The sequence below is a fragment of the Trichechus manatus genome, unplaced genomic scaffold (genome assembly GCF_000243295.1).
Source record: "Trichechus manatus latirostris isolate Lorelei unplaced genomic scaffold, TriManLat1.0 scaffold00123, whole genome shotgun sequence".
Classification (NCBI taxonomy): Eukaryota; Metazoa; Chordata; class Mammalia; order Sirenia; family Trichechidae; genus Trichechus; species Trichechus manatus.
In genome coordinates, this window is record NW_004444059.1 from 8027019 (window position 1) to 8048398 (window position 21380).

General features: G+C 35.7%; 1 protein-coding gene across 3 annotated transcripts in view; it reads right to left on the bottom strand.

Annotated features, from left to right (window-relative positions):
- The window catches only part of CNTN1 (contactin 1), a 262164-nt gene that overhangs the window by 170373 nt on the left and 70411 nt on the right, over nucleotides 1-21380 (bottom strand). The window contains exons 1-3 of one of the 3 annotated variants that reach the window (XM_004384584.2): nucleotides 16455-16592; nucleotides 14880-14915; nucleotides 1948-2080 (exon numbers count right to left, since the gene is read on the bottom strand). In XM_004384584.2, the coding sequence (XP_004384641.1) occupies nucleotides 1948-2080; nucleotides 14880-14915; nucleotides 16455-16542 (257 nt within the window). In that variant the 5' untranslated portion in view covers nucleotides 16543-16592. Of the gene's footprint in view, nucleotides 1-1947; nucleotides 2081-14879; nucleotides 14916-16454; nucleotides 16593-21380 lie in introns of those variants that run through there. The other 2 variants (XM_004384586.2, XM_004384585.2) reach the window with 2 other exon arrangements.

The window sequence follows — 21380 nt, forward strand, 5'->3', positions numbered from 1 at the left end:
AAGGAGAAGCACAGCTGTGGATATTTCTAGAACACCGTCCGAAAACAACCCCTTCTGTTTTGTAGACTTCATGCCAGCCTGGAGGCTGATTTCTAAGGTTCCATGTATGAATGTCAAAGACAGAGTGTCACAGAATAAGCATGAGTGAAATAGATTTTGAGACTCTATCGACCTATCTAGATATATAAACCTGTTGCTGTTGAGTTGATTCTGACTCACAGCAACCCTATAGGACAGAGTAGAACTGTCCCGTAGGGTTTCCAAAGCTGTAATCTTTACAGAAGGATATTGCCATATCTTTCTCCCACAGAGTAGCTGGTGGGTTGGAACTGCCAACCTTTCAGTTAGCAGCTGTGTGTTTAATCACTGTGCCACCAGGCCTCCTCATCTAGATATACACATACTGAAAAAATGATGTCTCTTTTGAAGTCATAAAACATGTATTTCTGTCCTGAATCTGTGATTGACTAGCTCTTGAGCAAGACAATTTACTTATTTATGACTCAACTTCCTCTCCTGTAAAATTATGTGCTTGGGTTATATCTCCTCTACAGCCCCTATTAATTATGCTATCCTATGTTCATGCCTATGTGCATGGGCTTTTAAAACTTATGGCTTCCAGATAGAATTAAGTTTATTCCATCAATTATTTTCAAAACAAAAATGTTATTTATAATTTATAAAATATCTACTTACGTTGCACTTCCATGCATGAAATTGAAATGATAAATCCAATTTCAAAGGGATGGTGATTTTGTGTCCAAATATGTATTTTAAGGAATAATTTTGTAATTATAGCCAGAGGCAAGAGAAAATTAGTAATTAACTAGAGTGGGAGGCAGTGGTGGAAATATTGCCTTTGATAATAACTTTTTGTAACAATGACATTTCTTTTTCTATCCAGAAAACAAAAATCTACTATTAAAATTAACCTTGTTGAGTGACAACTTTCAATTAATTCAGAAGACACTAACACACTAGAGACTCAATTTCCTCATCAATCACTTTCTTTGTCTTCTTGGAACCATTTGACAGGTGAAATTTAAATCCATTGGCATTTGGTTAATTTTTTAATCTTATTCTTTGTGTCAGACAAGATGTTAGTATACTTTTCTAACCTAACTGAAGCAAGAAAGTCCATGGTTTCTTTATATAAAGTTATTTTTGATAGCATCAGTATGCAATATAGACAAACAGAAAGAGATAAGAGATTGTCTTCAATGTAGAGAAAATTAAGAAACATGGTATGTTTTCTGGAATATAGATTTGAGACTATTGGGAAAAAAGTGGTAGTCTCTAGAATTATCTATATAAGCTCTTTAAATATAGTTCATATATATGTGTGTGTGTGTGAATTAATGTCCATCCTCTATATTATCCATCATCTATAGGTATGAGTTATCCAGGTCAAAGCATATAATAATATTTTTCCTCAAATCTCTATATTTAAATTGTGCATGATTTTTATACAACCTTTTGAATGCTTGGAGCCCTGGTGGCATACTGGTTAAGAGCTATGACTGCTACCCAAGAGTTTGACAGTTCAAATCCACCAGTCACTCCTTGGAAACCCTATGGGGCAGTTCTACTCTGTCCTATAGGGTCACTATGGGTCGGAATTGAATCAGTGGCAATGCGGTTTGGTTTTTGCATGCTTAATAATGTGATCTCCATCAGAAGATTTTTAAATGAATAATGTCAGATGTCACTGGCATTACCTGAGGCTGTGCAGGGAATAGTAAATGAGTTACTTGCATACGCTCAAGAAAACACGTTATCTATTTGGCCATTAGACAATTTTTTTTTTTAATAGTTTCTATGCCAATATTTTTGTTCATGTCCATGGACTTATATCTTAGCTTTTATCTGTCAGAATAGTGTCATAAATGTTGATTTGTAATCTTTAGTCAGGCATTCCATTCTGAAAAGAGCAGTGAGGTACATTACTTGTAAACTGGGAAAGGGCTGGCTCGTGCCCTACAGTTTAGTGAAACTTTTCCTTCCGGTGATTCCTCTGGATAAACAGTATTGACGGGTTGCTCTTCAAAAATTGGTCCAAATCCTTTGTCTTCCTCAGAAACTACAAGATAAAAATAAAATTATTTTACAGTGTGCTGTTTTATAAGTTAGATAAAATTTGGATAAATTGAAAAAGGTTATTTAAAAAAATGTTTGAAAAACAAAATCGCACTTTTCATTTAAAACGTAAGTATTTTCCTCCACAACTCGAAGGAAAACTTTCAGGTTCGTCATTTAAAATTCTTCTCTGTTCATCTCCCATCATGTCCCCCAGAAGTACCTTGTGTTTTAGTCATGCTTAACTTTTTGCTCTTCCTCAGACAAGCCATGCTTACATGCCTCTGATCTTTTGCACATGCTATTCCTTTTTCTGAAATCACCGTCCCACTTTTCTCCTACTATCAAACTTTGTACAGTCCTTTATGACCTACCCATAGAATAAGTTTCTTCATATAGCCACCTATGACCCCTCCTGCTGTAGGTAGCCCTCTTCTATGTTCCCATAACTCCCTATACAAGGTATGGTACTTAAAACACCTATTGCGATAATGAATGTAACTTTCTCTTCTACTACATTGCAAATGCTTGGGGATAGGCTGCTATGTACACAACTCTCTTGCTAGCTATCTAGTATTTTGGAACAAGCTAGGTGCTTAATAAATAGACAGATGAGTTCCAAGATGTTGTGAGAAAACTGGACCCTTTCCCGGATCAGTTCTTATTTAGTTTTCTCTAAACATGTGATTGGCACTGGTACTCAGAAACATCTAGAACAATCAATAAACAAATTACATGGACATGTGATCTGATCAACTGGTTTCAAATCCATCACAAACATCGACCCACATTGGGAAGCCATTGTTCCTGGCAGTTTATCCTCTCTGGAAGGGAAGAGTGACACCTCATGTTACGATGAGGAGAAGGGAATCATTTACATGTCACCAATGTGGCAGCATTTACAGAGGCAGTTAAAAGCCATATGTCCCAAATGAATCAATAATAATCTATATGGCTAGAAAGCGGGGAGCATTCTTACATGGGGTCATTGGAATGACCCTGCTACATCAAAGCCATGGTCCACACCTTCAAATTATTTTTAAGATAAATTTTTAAGCAAATGACATGCAGACATTTTGTCTTCTCTAACATCAACCATATCCATACTTATGCCTATACAAAAGGTGATCCAACCAAATGTGGAAATTATTGAATAATATCATTAATATCACATGCAAGTAAAATTTTGCTGAAGATCATTCAAAAGTAGCTGCAGCAGTGTATCCAACAGGGAACTGCCAGAAATCCAAGCTGGTTTCAGAAGAGGACATGGAACCAGGGATATCATTGCTGATGTCAGATGGATCCTGGCTGAAAGCAGAGAATACCAGAAAAATGTTTACCTGTGTTTTATTGACTGTGCAAAGGCATTTGACTGTATGGATCGTAATAAATTATGGGTAACATTGCAAAGAACTGGGATTCCCGAAAACTTCTTTCTGCTCCTGAGGAAACTGTACATAAATCAAGAGGCAGTTGTTCAAAAAGAACAAGGGGATATGTGTGGTTTAAAGTCAGGAAAGGTGTGCATGAGGTTTGTATCCTTTCACCATATCTATTCAATCTGTACGCTGAACAAACAATCTGAGAAACTGGACTATATGAAGAAGAATGGAACATCAGGATTGAAGGAAGACTCATTAACAACCTGCATTATGCAGACGACACAACCTTGCTTGGTGAAAGTGAAGAGGATTAAAGCACTTACTGATAAAGATCAAAGATCACAGCCTTTGGGATGGATTACACCTCAACGTAAAAAAAAGAAAGCAAAAATCCTCACAACTGGACCAATAAGCAACCTCATGATAAATAGAGAAAAGATTGAAGTTGTCAAGGATTTCATTTTACTTGGACCCACAATCAACACCCATGGAAGCATCAGTCAAGAAATCAAAAGATGCATTGCACTGGGCAAATCTGCTGCAAAAGACCTCTTTAAAGTATTGAAAAGCAAAGATGTCACCTTGAAAACTAAGGTGCACCTGACCCAAGCCATGGTATTTTCAATCGCCTCATACGCACGTGAAAGCTGGACAATGAATAAGGAAGATGGAAGAAGAATTGATGTCTTTGAATTGTGGTGTTGGCAAAGATTATCGAATATACCACGGACTGCCAAAAGAATAAACAAAAGAAATACAGCCAAAATGCTCCTTAGAAGGAAGGATGGCAAGACTACATCTCACATACTTTGGACATGTTATCAGGAGGGATCAGTCCCTGGAGAAGAACATCATGCTTGGTAAAGTAGAGGGTCAGTGAAAAAGAGGAAGACCCTCAATGAGATGGATTGGCACAGTGGTTGCAACAATGGGCTCAAATATAACAACTATTGTGAGGATGGCGCAGGACCCGTCACTGTTTCGTTCTGTTGTACGTAGGGTCGCTATGAGTCGAAACCGACTCGAAGGCACCTGACAACAACAACATTAGCCTTGAAGATAAAAGCTTTGTTCCAGCTTCCCTTCACTATGTCATTTAAATCTTGCCTGAGATAAGCAAATACATAGAAATCGAAGATTATTAGTGGTTACCCAGGGTAGGAGGGAAAGGGAAAGGGGAAGGTTTTGCTTAGGAAATATTGAGTTTATGTTAATGGTGGTCCAATAATTTGGACAATGATAGTGAGAATAGTTGCACAACCTGAAGAATATAATCAAAGTCACTGAATTTTACATGTAGAAATTGTTGAGTTGGCATATGTTTTATGTGTATTTTCACCACAATTAAAAACAAAATCTTGCCTCATTATTATTTAGCAATGTGTCTTTGGAAAAATTACTTAATCTTTGCAAGCCTCAATATCCTCATTTATAAAGTAGGGATAATAATGGAATCTACCACACAGAATTATTGTGAGAACTCTTAATACACTTAGTAGTGTCCCTGGCATATAGTCAGCAATCAATAAGTGCTGATTTTGTCCATATTCTCATGAGTTTGCTAATTCTTTAAAAATTTAATTTATATTTCTTATATATATCAGCTCATAGACTAATTATGAAGCTTATAAAAGCCAGAAACCAAGCTGTACTGATTCTTGTAGATCCAGTGTGTCATGCATTGAACTGTGTCCCCCAAAAATATCTGTCTACGTGGCTGGGTCATGATTCCCAGTATTGTATGATAGTGTACCATTTTGTAATCTAATGTAATTTCCTTATGTGCTATAAACTCTATCACTATAATCTAATAAAATGGATTAGTGGCAGTTATGTTGACGAGGTCTACGAGATTAGTGTCTTAAGCCAATCTCTCTTGAGATATAAAAGAGAGAAGCGAGCAGTAACACATGGGAACCTCATACCACCAAAAAAGCAGTGCTGGGAGCACAGCGTGTCCTTTGGACCTGAGGTTCCTGCGCTGAGATGCTCCCAGACCAAAGGAAGACTGACGCATCACTAGGACCTTCCTCCAGAGCCGACAGAGACAGAAAGCCTTCCCCTGGAGCTGATGCCCTGAATTTGGACTTGTAGCCTAGTGGACTGTAAGAAAATAAATTTCTCTTTGTTAAAGCCATCCACTTGTGATATTTCTGTTAGAGCAGCACTAGATGACTAAGACACAGTGTTATTAGCATTGTGTTGTTTTGGATTCTCAATACATATTTATTATACAAATAGATGATTAATAGAATACACAAGTTGTTTCCTCAGTATGAAGCATTAATTTCTCCAAACTTGGCCCAAATCTTTCAAAGGTAGATGCTTATTTTTAGTTAGAATTTGCTGAAACTGTCACTCAAAAATTTACAGACCTCAAAAATTCCGTAACCATAGGGTCCCATAGGAAAGTGTTTTCAGATAGGAGATAAATAGATGGGTCAGAATAGAGGAACTATAGGGCCTTAGATTTAGCTCCATTAATGCAGTTTGCTAGCTGTTGTTTTCTGTAAACACTGGTGTTATGGATTGAATTATGCCCCCCAAAGATACATGTTGTAAACCCTAACCTCTATGCCTCTGGTTATTATCCCATTTGAGAATGGGTTATCTTTGTTATGTTAATGAGGCAAGATTAGTGTAGGGTGTATTTTGAGTCAATCTCTTTTGAGATATAAACGGGATTAAATAAGCAAGCCAGCAAGTAGATAGATCGATGCCATGCCACATGAAGATCACCAAGGAGCCAAAGAACAAAGACTTTTCCCCAGAGCTGACACAAACAGAAAGCCTTCCCCTAAGAACTGGTGCCCTGAACTTGAACTTATAGCCTCCTAAACTGTGAGAAAATAAATTTCTGTTTGTTAAAGCCATCCGCTTTTGGTATTTCTGTTATGGTAGCACTAGAGATCTAAGACAACTGGATTCTTTGTTTTAAAAAGGAAGAAATAGGAGTACGTGCCTTAAGGACCTCTTGGACCTACTATACCCCTAACCAAGATCATGAATGTGAGGTGCTCACAGAAGCTCTCTGCTGCTGATTTTGAAAGTCCTGTTCTGAGCTGTCTCTAGTTCAATATTCTTCTTGAGGTTGTGAAAACCAGAGATACGAATATGTTTTCTGCTTTGCTTCTAATACTTTTCTTGATCATGCCCCAAATTTTCTGGCCTTTCAGAATGTAACTACACACCTGGGAAAAATGAAGAATGAATCCCACATCCCTGATAACTTAGAAACTTTCATTTTATATGTAGGGTCTGATTCTCCAATCTCTGAAAAAAAATAACCTTGTGCTTATCTGTGATAAAAGTCATATGCTACTTTTCTTCCAACTTGGACAACTTCATTAAGATCTGCCTTGAGTCTCTCAATTGCACAGCTTTTCTGACTGGGGCAACTTAGTAATACCTGCCAAACTAGAGACCTGTTCTTTCCAATTTCACACAAAAATTCTTAAAAGGACAAGTTCTAGCTGTATAAAGAACAGCACATTTTTATCGATATATTTAGATTCTCTTCTTGAACATGACTTCAATTCACACCTTATTCACTGTTAAATAATTATTTCAGTGTGAAATGTTTGAAATGTTTTTAAAAATATATAGAGAGATTAAATATTTAGAAAACTAAAAATAAATACTCTTCTGGGGAGTACAAAGCTCATAAATATCTTCTAATTATATTATACTTATACAGCAAGCCTCATGATGATGCCATTATTATTACCAATGGAAAAGATCGTCAGATTTCAGGATAAACGGAGATTAGATACAATTATGCATATAATTTAAACATAGACCACTGATATCTGCTGGATTGGCTCTTGAGTTTCCATTTCCTACATCAATGGTAGGATAAGAATTTCACACAGCCGTCTCACGGGCTATGGTTTCATAAACTACAGGTGTTAGTTGTCTTCAGTTTAGTCAATGACTTGATTCTAAACTTGCGTATGGTGATAATATTTAGATACAACACCAAAAGCATGATCCATGAAAGAAAAAAAAATGTTACCTTATTAAAATTAACGTCTGCTGTGCAAAAGACACTGTTAAGAGAATTTCAGATCTTTGGGGTTAGGGGTCATCCTTTGGGCCTTCTCCGACCTGCATTCCACTAACATCAGCAAATTAGAGAGATTTTCAACTAACTAAAAGCCTTGGTGGTGCCGTGGTTAAGCGCTCAACTGCTAACCAAAAGGTGAGTAGTTTGAATCCACCAGTAGCTCTGTGGGAGAAAGATGTGGCAGTCTGCTTCCATAAAGATTTACAGCCTTGGAAATGCTATGGGGCAGTTCTATTCTGTCCTATAGGGTTGCTGTGAGTCAGAATCAACTTGATGGCAATAGGTTTGGTATCTTTTGGGGGGGGTTTCAGCTAACTAAATATCAGTTTCATTTAATACTGGGGAATATTAGGCAATGACATATGACTTTATAAAATTTAAACTTATATCAACAGGTGCAGAGTTGCATTACATAAAAAACTATGGGCGTTATTGTACTTCTAATGTAGAAATAGACAATCATGGTCTGGTTAGCATTTGCTTCAATAATGCCCTCTGGCAATGCCATTATAAGTATGGTCATAATTCCAAATTCTCAATTTAATTTACAGTTTAATTAGATTCCATTAAAGAACTACTTTTACCACATCTGCTTCATTCATAATTGCCTTGATTATTTAAAGTACTATATGGTACCTTCAAAAATATCAAAGACAGATTCACATAAGCATACATCTATGTTGAGATTATTTGGTAGATTTGCATATTTTAATTAAAAGCTAGTCCTAAATATTTCTTTTGATAGTATATCTTTTGATTTTAAGGTATGTGTTTGAAATAAATTTGGTCAGCTTTAAAAAAAAACTGAGGACCCATTTTAAATAGTTTCTACATCTTGACCATACGTATTAAAAAAAGAAGTTTCTTTTTTTTCTTGAAAAGCTGTCAGCAACGAAAATATCCATTGAAAAGAATATCATATACTAATAATGATGAGGCTACATCTATTGATAGATAATCCCTCAAAGGATGTATGTAAAGACCGAGCACTTGTTGTATGAATTGGGTTAAAGTTTATAGGCCAAACTGGATAATATTAGTGTCCCATACTATTCTTCTTCTCAATGAGAAGTACTTTTCACAAATTATATACATATATTTCCAATATTCCATTACAATTTGCTCTTTATAGAAATAGACAATGAAGCATAAGGACAAAAAATATGAATCCAATTTTCAACAAAATATTGAAATTATGTTTCATGTTGAAAAACATTCTGTTGAAGAGATTTCCTGAGAATTGAACACACTTCACATCATATTAATGGTTCTGACAAGTATTATTTTGTAAATGTATGTTTCTTGCTTTTCTAAAATTTTTAGACCTGAATAAAGTAATGTATTCCATTAGATGGTTTTTCATTTACCCTATGCACTTACTTTGTGAACAAATTTGGCCCTTGAGATATAAATTGGTGGAGTCCATGGGTGGCACAAATGATTAAGCGCTCAGCTACTAGATGAAAGATTGGCACTTCAAACCCACCCAGAGGCACCTGAGAAGTATGGTCTGGCAATCTGCTTCCAAAAGGTCACAGCCTTGAAAACCCTATGGAACAGTTCTATTCTGCACATATGGGATTGTCATGAGTTGGAATTTACTCGACGGCAGCAAGCAACAGCAATGAAAAATAAATTGTTCAAAATAAGAATTTGTATTGTATTGCCATGCTCGGTGTGAACCTCTGAATGCAAATTTTGTAACCCCCTGGAAGAGAGCACCTGAGCTCATTGCTCTGTTAACTCAACTGAGGCACTCAAATGAAGGGAAAAGAAGGGCTCCCACGGGACTCAGAAAATGATCCACTGACCCTGGGCTTATACTCAGACTACAGAAAATACAGCCCTGTTTACTGTTTTTACAGCTATATAAAGAATTAGACGACAGATTGTGATTGATGCTTTGGAAGTTTTATAGGGTTAAAAGGAAAAGAAAAAAGAAACAGGTATTATGTTTAAAATATAAAAACTAAGATTGTTTGTAAATACATGCCCTTTTTCTTACTTGATAGAATCTTTTAAAAAGAATCTTTTAAAGTATACAGAATTATCGATGACTTCACAAGCCAATTGAGGATTTAACACTTCACATTACTCTTTCATTTGATCTGCTATTAATGCAAATTCATTTATTTTCTACTATACAGTGACTATCATAAATGTATTGCAGAAGTATACTTCTTAAGTACAATTAAGATTAACAAGAAACAAATCATTTATGAATATTTGCAGTCAAATTTACAGATGTAAATGACAGACAAAAGCTACTGCTTTTTTTCAGTTTCACAGTTAATGTAACCAGTCAGCTGTATTATCCAAAATGGGATTATTTCAAGTCTCACTATGTAGAGATAGTTCACTGTTATCTTGCTATCCTATTTTATTTCTGGAAATTGAAAGTATAATTATTATTTGTACTCAAGAGTTATTCTTTATTTATTTTATATCCATTTTGAAGCAAATTCTATTTCTTTTTGTTTAATATGTCATCTCAATCAGTTTGTTATTAAACATAATTTCACATAACAGTGGTTAAAAGTTTGGCTGCTGACCAAAAGGTTGGCAGTTTGAATACACCAGCTGCTCCTTGGAAACCCTATGGGGCAGTTCTACTCTGTCCTATAGGGTCACTATGAGTCAGAATCAACTCGATGGCAACAGGTTTGGTTTTTTTTAATGCCATAAGAATAGTCTAAGGAAGAAGCAATAGTGACAAAATTTGAAGAGTCTAGAATATGGGGTACTGGGGGGGAGAGTGGTGCAAGCTCTCTTGATATCCAGGAAACTCTCTAAATGATGCAATGAGGCAATATTTAAATTTTCTCAAAGCATACTTATTCCAGACTTTATAGCCTCTTATTTTCACAGCCAATGTTTCATCACTGATGACAGAGCAAGGATATTTAGGGGTTGGCTTTGAATACTCCAATGCCTCAGTCCTTTCGGGTCTTGGGTAATATGAAACATTGCAGTAATTTACCATAACTAAAGTAAAATGTACTAAAGTACAACATGCAGAAATCCAGTTATTAAAATAAAGGGTGAGATTAGCAAAAAGGTTCCAAAATCCATCGCTGTCCAATCAATTCTGACTCATAGTGACCTTGTAGGACACAGCAGAACTGCCCCATAGGGTTTCCAAGGCTGTAATCTTTAAGGGATCTCTCTCAGAGAGGATGGTACCTTTGAACCTGCGACCTTTGGGTTAGCAGCCAATCGCTTAACCACTGTGCCACCAGGGCTCCTAGCAGAAAAGTTAAAAAAAAAAAAAAAAAAAAAACTCATTGCCGTCACATCGATTCTGGCTCATAGCAACCCTATAGGACAGGGTAGAACTGCTCCATAGAGTTTCTAAGTAGCCCATGGTGGGATGGAACTGTCGATGTTTTGGTTAGCAGCTGTAGCTCTTAATCACTATGCCGCCAATTCTCCTCTGCTTGGTTTCACCTACCCAAGGAGAGCTCGTCACATCTCTTGATAGTAACAACTTCCTTCACCCGTGGTCCACCCCTGCAGCCTCCAGACACCGTGTTCATGCATAACTGTCTGGGCATCTTCCAACGCCTCCTTTACATGTGACCACATGCAGCATGCCCTAGGTGGTGAGCCTGCTTCTAGGACCCAGCTCATCTCAGCCTGCCTCACATCTAGTTCAATTAATGGGGCTACAAGTGACCATATTACAAAATAGTAAAATCCATTGTCACTGAATGATATAAAGTCTGTTATAGAGATAGAAACATATGCTGAAAATAATGCTAAGTAATTGACGTGAGTCTAATGGAAAAAAAACTGGGAAATTTGGATGCCAGTGCTGTAAAGACATGGGGCATTCCATAATTTCTCTCCCTACAGCCAAGCAATCAAGAGATTTTTAATTTTTTTCCAACTTCAGCCTTGATAAAGTAATATCATTAACCTAAGTGTAAAAAGTACAGATTATTTTACATGCTAATATTTATAAAATAGATATTATGCTTCTATTTCATTCCCTCCTTTATGGTTTGTCTCACTGAATTAGAAAGGATTTAAAGAGATATTTATTGTCATTGTATGTTAGCCTAAGTGAGTGTTGATCATGAAATGGATGCAGTTTTGTTGTTGTTGTTGCTTGTTTTCTCCTTCAAGTGTGGTAAAAGCAGACCAACAGTGAAAAAAAAAAGCACCTAAAATAAATAGTTATTCTCAAATAATTAAGGTACTCACAAAAAAAGCTAAACATTACAGGTTCACTATTGGAACGGTTGGCGATTCAAGTCCACCCAGGGATACCTTGAAAGAAAGGCCTGGTAACCTATTTCTGAAATATTAGCCTTTGAAAACCTTATAGAGCACAGTTTTACTCTGACACACATGGGGTCACCAAGAGTACGCATCGACTGGACGGCAACTACTGGTGATGGTATGCACAAATTAGTTATATTTATTCCCTTATCTCTATACAATAAAATGTTTCATTTACACAATCTAATAAATTAAAAAAGAAGAAATTTTAAAAAGACATGCGGAAGAGTGAGGTTCATTTTGCTGGTTTTATTATAAACCTTGTAGTACTTTATTATTTGAACTAACAATTTTTATATACTGTTTTAATACATAAAATCTTTTATTTAAAAACAAAGTCAACAGAAAAAAACAAACAAAAATAAAACAACATAAAAAGATAAAATGAAAGGAAAACATACAAACCTAAGTCAGCTAGGCTATTAAGATTGCTATATAAATAATAGTGAAAAAGCCTACTGTATATACAGGATGATATATTGGATAGGGAGCCTTGGTGGCGTAGTGGTTAAGAGCTTGGCTGTTAACCAAAAGGTCAGCAGTTTGAATCCACCAGCCGCTCATTGGAAATCCTATGGGGCAGTTCTACTCTGTCCTATAGGGTCACTATGAGTTAGAATCAACTTAACGGCAATGGGTTTGGTTTGGTTTTGGATATTGGATAGAACACTTTCATTTGTAAGTGAGGAAAAAAACTCAATTTCAGTGATGTAGCAAACATTGTTGACTAAACAGTATCTATTCTTTCCTTTTACCTTTCTGGACAAGATCAGATTTGTTTAAGGATCAATCCCACCCAAATATGACTTAAAAGTAAAGGTTGACCAGTGTTAATTCCATTACCCTTGCTGATGACTATCTTGGTGGTATGTGTGACAACACTGGGCATTGAGGTGTTTAGAGATCTACTGAAAGGTTTCCGGAAAAGGTTTTGTTTTTAAAAAAGATATATAAAAGAATAAAAAAAACAAACAGTCTCTACCTGTACATGTATGTGTATCTATGTGTGATACTAGAACTGCCGTACTGCTGTTGGTAGGTCAAGTAGAAAACTTGAGTTGACTATCCGTTTAACAATGTGCATGCCATTAGTGAGGTAAACAAGGCACCTTGTTTGGGCTGCGTGGTGGTGTGAAAGCCTAATTACAGTAGGTTTAATGGAGGATAAGGGTCAGAGAATTGAAGACAGTTGCATGGGCTATTTTTGAGTAATATTGTTGTAAAAAAAAAAGAGTAGATAAATGGGACATTAGCTGAAAGGTGTGGAGATCGACAGAGGGATTTTTTCTTTAATGAGAGAAATTGCAGAATATTTGTGTGTTTACGGGAATGATCCAGTAGAGAGGGAGAATTTGATTATGAGTAGAGAGAGGAGACAATTGCTAGAGCACTGAACTTAAATAGACAAGGTGAGATAGGACCAAGTGTGCAAGTGGAGGGCTTGGTCTGGAGAGATTACCTGTGAAACAGGCAAGAAAGTAGGGTATATGGGCATAGATGTAGGAGATGACTAGATGCAGTAGTGGAGGCTTGTGGAAGTTCTCTTTTGGTTGTTTCTAATTTCTCCATGTAAAAGGATGAAGTTGTCTGATGAAAGTAAGGATGGGCAAGAACTTGTGGAAGGTTTGAGAAGAGAGGGGCCAGTATGACATGATCTTGGAGAGTGAGAAAATGAATGCACTGGGGAAGCGGAGTATGTTTGCTGCCAACACAGTACCAGCTGCCCACTTGACTTTAATAGCCATGAATTTAAATTGAAACCAGTCAACATAGATAAGGGTGTTTTGTTTTGTTTTCCTCCTGTGACTATCAGCTAGGTGATCAAATGAGCTTGGGAACATTTGGAAGTTTTACAACTGTCCCTCCTCAGAGAGTCACAATGTTGATTACTTAGGGTATGATACTTATTAGTAGTAGGCTCCACCTACTACCTATTTATTAAATATTCCGTAATCCCCCAAAGTGTCTATTATATATCTTTCTTATAAAAGTGTTACCCACGTACTTAGCTTATTTATACCCTACTTTTTAAGTCAAGGAACATATCTTACTGATCTTTTTATAGCGTACATTGCACTGATTCTCAACTAATAAGGTGGACCCAGAAATAGTTTAGGTGGAATTCAGACTAAATATTTCCTTTCTCTTAAACCCCACATCCACTCACAAGTGGAAATTTTTCTGACTCAATCTGACATGGATATTCTTGATTTGACACAAAGGTTGCAGCTTGATTTCTCAGTGTTTCCACTTAATTTTCTTTTATCTTACCACTATGAAGTGGCTTGTATAAATGACCAATTTTTCTATGTTCATTGAGCACCTCCTATGTCAGTCCCTGCGCTAGAAATTATTACTCACATTCTTTCTTTAGTCTTCCCAACAATCTTGTGATTTTTATATATTGGAACGTGGAGGCTCATAGAAGTTGAATAATTTACATAAGATCATATATCACGCACCAGAATGAGGATGCAAATCCAGGCTGGTCTTACTCTAGACGATACGCCTTCTAGTATACCATGCTGCCTCTATTTCTGGCAAGAGTCGTTCGTGGTTGGAGTAGAATCTAAAGTATCTGAATTGTTAATTATATTCAGCGAATCTTAAACAATGAAAATTGAAACATCTTTGGACCCCTAATCAAACTGAATCTCAGGGCACCAAATTCATTAATTTCAGTTATCTCTCTGGCAGCAAAGCTCGAGGCCTTCAAAAATAAGCTAGCTGTTTTCAATATTTAAAATACTGCTTCAAAATTCAGTAGCATAAAGTTGCTAGAGGGCATGCAGGAAACAAACAAAAAAAGGTCACGTTTAATGAATATTTTCTATCTGCTACAATCCTTTAATAGGATATTTGTTTGTGCTGTGTTCATTCATTCATGTTGGCAAGCAAACAAACAAGTTGCCCTACAATCTCTGAAGAGACATCTTTACAAAATTTTCAAGTGATCTAACACTAAGCATTTGTCTTCAAATCTAGAGAGTTCATAGATTAAAGTAGAGATGGAATATCATTCACTTTGAAAAAGCTATTTAAAAAGATTACTCTTTACATCAACTTACCTCCATGACCATAAAACCTTCTGTGCCATGTGAACTCTAAAAATAAAAGAAAAAACAATTTTGACTCCGAAGCAGCTCTCTGAGTTGTGCTTTCAAACATTATTCAACTAACTGAGATGTTAGTTAACAAAATGAGATTTCTGACTCTTTACTATTAAAGTAATATATTTATTTCTCATCTTTGCATTTTATAGTTGTAGCACTAAAAATTGTAGTCAACAGAGTTAGTATAAATTTGTACTACTAAGTTATTATTATTTTTTAATAGAAATAAGAGTTAGCCACAATAAATACTACAATAAAAATTTTCTTTATTATATTTACATTATATATATAAACATTTTTACTATAGTTATTTTTCAATGTCATTAAAATTGTTTTTGTTATATATTTCAATGTCATTATATATTTATCTATGTTTATATTGATAAATACATATTTATCACTGTCATTAAAATCATTAAGTACTAATTATATTATTTTAAGGTGGAGTTCTAGAGTCAGTACAATAAAATTTATGCCACAAAATAAAACTGTATTTTTTATTTTCTTAAAGTTAATAAAAAATAAGATATACAATAAAATGTCCACAGGTCCTTTGTTAAAGTGATCAATATGGATTGATATATGAAAGAATGAGATTCATCTATCTTACATATAATAGAAATGCAACAAGTATTTATTGAGTTGAAGTAATTGAGATAGTTATTTTTAAAATTGATTATTAGAAAATATGTTGTTTTCTGATACAAAACATAATGCAAATCTACCTGTAGGAAATCTCTCTTAATTCTTCATAGTCTTCTTTGAAAGATGTAAATGTAATATTTGTTTGAGCTAAAACTAGATCACTCTTAAAACTGTTTTGTTATCCTTAATGTGACTATACACATTTAGATTATTTAAGTGTTGTTTTTATAACATTGACTAAACTGGCAAAAGATCCATAATATTCAGGAGTGTGCTGAACCTACTCATAACAGCTCTCAAGAAGTGATTAAATTTTAGGAATTTTGTGAATCAGTTTTTAAACACAATAAGTATTCAAAATTAAACTATATTAACTTACAATTAAATGTATTATGTTAAAAACAAAGGTAACAAATACTTAAAAACCCATCACCTTCTAATTATTTTACTACATTTTACTATTATTTATGCTCTTAAGGTTGTTTGTCTATTGTATCTGTTTGGTGGAAATACTATATAATAGAAGCTGTTATACATCTTTTCCACTCCACATTCATTGATATCAAGTTGTTAATTTGAAATTGGTCATGGTGAGAGTATTTAATCTCAAGAAATCAACAAATGCTGCAAAATCTCTAGAGATTATTTTTAAACATTTATCAGCACACCACTATATCAGACTGACTAAATCTTTTTAAAATATTAATTGAAAGTAAAAATGAAAAGAAAATAGGGTCAACCTAATTATACATTCATTTACTTGTTTTATCCATGTGTCATAAGAAAATATTAATTTTAACTTGACACACCAGATTTAATGAAATGAACAAATACATTAATTATGTTTGTATAATTTATGAATACTATGCAAAAGGTGTTCCTTACCTGCTAGACAGGTTGTAAAAGATATCATCACAAGGTGACTGACCAGCAACCACAATTTCATCTTGTGTTCAATAAAGGTTAGGCTCATTTTTCAAAAGAACTTTAGGTTTATGGCAGTTGAATAATAGGAAACACCTGCATTGAGAAGAGAAGGGGAAAGGGGAGGGGAGAAAAAAAACGAAGGAGAGAAGGAAGGAGGAAAGGGAAGGGAGGAGAGGGGAGGAGAAGAAAGAGAAATGCAAAATTTTCATTGGTGTCAACAATAGTATCAATTCTATTTTATTTTCTATTCTTTTTCTTTAAGTTTATTTTAAAACATCTATAAACATCATGTTGTAAAGAAAAGAGTAGACTTGGTGTCAGAAGAATTCAGCATCATTCCAGGAGTGATACAGTATGATTATGATGTGTTTTAATTTTTTCCTCTTTAACAATTGAGTATATTAATATCTGCCTTTTCTATAAATATCACTGTTGTAAACATTTCAATATTAATCATTTTAATAGATTAATTTTTATTTAAGTTCTCATATAAAGATTAGTTTAAAATACGTTTGTACAAGAGCTTTGTAAACTCACATAGATTAGACAAGGATAAATTGTTAGCATTACCTGTTGGTGACTTGTGGAAAATTTTTGCCAGATATGCTAGTTTTTAAATGTTAATATATATTGAGTAATAATATATTTATTCCTCCTCCCCCTTTGCTTCTTTCATTTATTCATTCAACAAAGAATAAACAATCTCCCTTTATGTGTCAGCAGGGGAGAATCTAGGTTTTGTGAGGCCTAAAGCTTTAAAATTTGGGGAGCCTTCTTTAAGAAAGACTACAAAATTACAAACACAAACTGAGCTACAACACTTTGCAGCAGTTTAATTAAAATATGTTGCTTTTACAAATTTTGCAAAAACTCTGACTATATAATTGCTGAGTTCCACCCAGGGCCTGGAAAGAGCCTCACACGTGGAATGTGAGTTTTATTATCTTCATGGCAAATTCACCACTGTAACCAGGCATGTAGATGTGAGGAAACCAAAAGAAAGACTCAGTTTGCCTGCTCTTAAGGAATTCACAGATCAATGTGAACACAGATATGCACACAGATCAGTGCAACCAGATAGCTGTTTGAGACTCACATGCATGTATTTTTAATATTGCAAAAATATTAATGATTTTAATTAACGTCATTGAAAAATGCAGCATAGTGGGAATGGGCCTGACCATGCTAAATAGGACACTACAGTGGAGGTGCCACACTCTTAGATTTAAGTCATTTGGTGCCTTCAGAACCCAGCCATTTCTTCTTACAGTAACTCCAGGAGCACATGTCCCAGGGTATTAGAGTGTGTGGACACAAAAGAAATTTCAACTTGAAAAGACCTTAAATCATGTTTTGAAAGAATATGTAATAACATATAAAACAATCTCATGACAGTGTTGAGAAGTGTAAAGGACAAATTAAGATAGAGTATGAAAGCAAGTCTCAGAGGAAAATACCTACTGCTTTAATGTTTGACATATAAATATATTTAAACATTATTTAAAACTGCAAAAAGGAAGTGCTACTGATTGCTTGCATCGTACTGACAGGTTAAAGAAAAATGGCGGGTCTTTTTTATTTTGTTTTCAGTAATGAATGATTTTGAGGCTATATTTACCACCCCGATTTGCAAGAACCCTAGCACTTTGTAGAAGCTAGACAAAATGCATATTGGTAATACATGGCCCAGAATAAGCAGATTTTCTCTTTCATGTATAGATTATTCTATGGTTCATAAATAATTTATCTCTAGAAAAAGCTGAGCTGAATTCTTAGAGAAAACATAGAGGAAATGGGTCAAATTCACAGCAGGGACCACTTAGAATATCGTTGGAAAAGAAAAAGATATCCAACAGATTGGTTTTTAAACACCAGGATTAATTTATGACCAATTTCCTTCTCTTGGAGATATCTGAGGTGAGAGCAACACACCTGTCTAGACTGTATTAAATAATGTCCTTCAGGAGGCAGAAAAATGAACTAAATGATTGGTGGAAGAATACATTAGCCTTTAATTTCAATAATGTATGTTATCATCAGTATCTAAATACAGGCTCAAGTGAAAATTATTGAAATCTGTACACACTGGTTATATCTTTCTAAAGTTTATCACAGAAATAATGTGCATTTGAGCACTTTATTGGCCTATTGGCTTCTAATTACTCTAATTGGGTTATTCACACTAATTAGAATGATTCCTTTGCCAACAGAGGCAGGTAGAAGAAGCAAGCAGGTAAACTGCCCAAACTGGATCCAATGAAACAATTACTTTTTTAATGATTAACTTAGATAACATATGTGAAAATGCTTTAAAAATTATAAGGTATGTGCAGTTTAATGAAAGCAATTATTGAAATTTAATTAGTTCTCATTTATCTATTAATAAACTGTTATAATTTGAGAACTCTATGTGATGCTCAAAGGAGTTCTGGTGGCACAGTGTTAAGTACTCACCTGCTAACTGGAAGTCAGCGGTTTGAAGCCACCAGCCTCTTTGCAGGAGAGAGATGTGGCAATTTGCTTCCCTAAAGATTACAACCTGGAAGCCCTATGAGTCAGTTCTACTCTGTCCTATAGGGTCACTATGAAATGACAATGGGTTGGTAAATGATTCTCATAGTACAGGAGAAGCCAGAAATATCGTTTGAATTTTGGCCCAATCACCACTTAGCTTGCGACTTTGGGCAAGTTATACAACCTCTCTGACCCTAATTTCTCTCCAGTTTAAAATATGGAAAGAATTCCTATCTTACAGGACTATTTTATGTAAGGGTTGCATAAAATTGTGCATGTGAAATGATTACTGTGTACGTATTCCATAAATACTAACTTAATATTTTACTAACCATAGGCCTATCAGAGCAAGGGGCATGTCTCTTGTTCCTTGTTGCGTCTCTAATGCTTGGCACATAGTAGTCATTCAAGGCATGTTTACCAAACGAATAAATGGATGAATAGAAAATATCCACAACTGTATTCAAAAGCATTTACTATAAACAAACTAAATTTTAACTTTAATTCCTTAAGATAAGGATAGGATGGTAATGACAGGTAACAAGGAATAGCTCAGATATTGTTAGGTATTATACATCACTGCTTATAAATACACTCTAAAAGAGGATGTCTAAGAAGCAATATTTTAAATACTATACGTACTTTATTGTGTGTTGTTGGAAGTCTCCATCCTCCAGTCAGAATGAAAATTTCTCGTTATTTTGAGCCTCTCTGTACTGCACCATGCTCTCTTTTCCTTCCCTTCAAAATGTTGCCTGTCTAAGTAGGGCAGTGAGTCATCACTTTGGCAGCATGTAATTTATTTCCCTTAATCAAATTTCTTGCCAGTCGGGTATAAAAGCATCCTTCACGTCTTGTTCACACATTTGTTTTCTGCTGATCATTTGTTCTATGTGTCACTAGTTATTCCATCATTTCTGACTCCCTGATCACAGTCCTTCAACAGTACAGGAGAGCAGAGAGGACAGCAAGGCTGAGCCTATTCCTGCTGACGTGAAAGAGACTGCACTTATTATTGCTCTCTTAGGACAGAGCACTCAGTAATTCATAGCTAGCTTCCCTGTCCCCCATGGATCTCAAAGTGTTGCAGCAAATGAAGTGGCAAAGGAAGAAAATAAACAAACAACTCTGACAATGATGCACCAGTTAGAGGAGCAGACATTTTTCTTCTCATCAAATGAAACATTAGAATGACCAGAAGCAGGGAGCAGGCTCAGGCTCCTTTCCCATAGGCTGTGCTGTGCTGGCCAACTCCCTGAGCTTGCCAATCTTTAGCGCCCTGTGGCTTCTCATATTTTCAGCTGAAGCCCTTCTCCAGGTACTGTTGCCAGATATTGCATCTCACAACCTATCACAGCTCTATGGGTGTCAAATGACTGGCATATCCCTGACTTTATTGGCAATTACATTAATTTATAAGAAAATTCAATGTCTTTTCTCCAGCATCCATTACTAAATCATTAGGAAAAATATAAACTTCATAATAAGGTAATTTAATTTGACACATTCTCTTCCTTCTTTCTCTTTCTCTTGTTTCACCCTGCTTTTTCTCCCTACCACTCCCTCTTTCCTATAGACAATGTCAAGATTATCATCTGATAATTTTGGTCTATATCTACATGTGCATTTTTCTGCTGTGCAGAAACCACCTGGCTCCACTCCAGTTTGCTCTGGTACCAAAAAAAAAAAAAAAATACCAAAGCACTTGTACAAGGCAAGGTCATGGAAGCTCTATCGATGAATCCAAACTCTCTGAGGAACTAAACCAAATTACTGGGCAGAGGGCTGCGGGGACCATGGTCTTGGGAACGTCTAGCTCAACTGGCATAACATAGTTTATAAAGAAAATGTTCTACATTCTACTTTGGTGAGCAGCATCTGAGGTCTTAAAAGCCTGTGAGCCCCCATGTAAGATACTTCACCGGTCTCATCCCTTTGGGAGCAAGGGAGAATGAAGAAAACTAACAACACAAGGGAAAGATTAGTCCAAAGGACTAATGGACCACAAGTGCCACAGCCTCCACCAGACTGAGTCCAGTACAACTAGACGGTGCCCGTCTACCACCACTGACTGCTCTGACAGGGATCACAATAGAGGGTCCCGGACAGAGATAGAGAAAAATGTAGAACAAAATTCTAACTCACAAAAAAAGACTAGACTTACTGGCCTGACAAAGATTGGGGAAACCCCTAGAGTATGGCCCCTGGACACCATTTTAGCTCAGTAATGAAGTCACTCCTAAGGGTCACCCTTCACCAAAGATTAGAGAGGCCCATAAAACAAAATGAGACTAAAGGGGAACACCAGCCCAGGGGCAAGGACTAGATGGCAGGAGGGGACAGGAAAGCTGGTAATAGGGAACCCAAGGT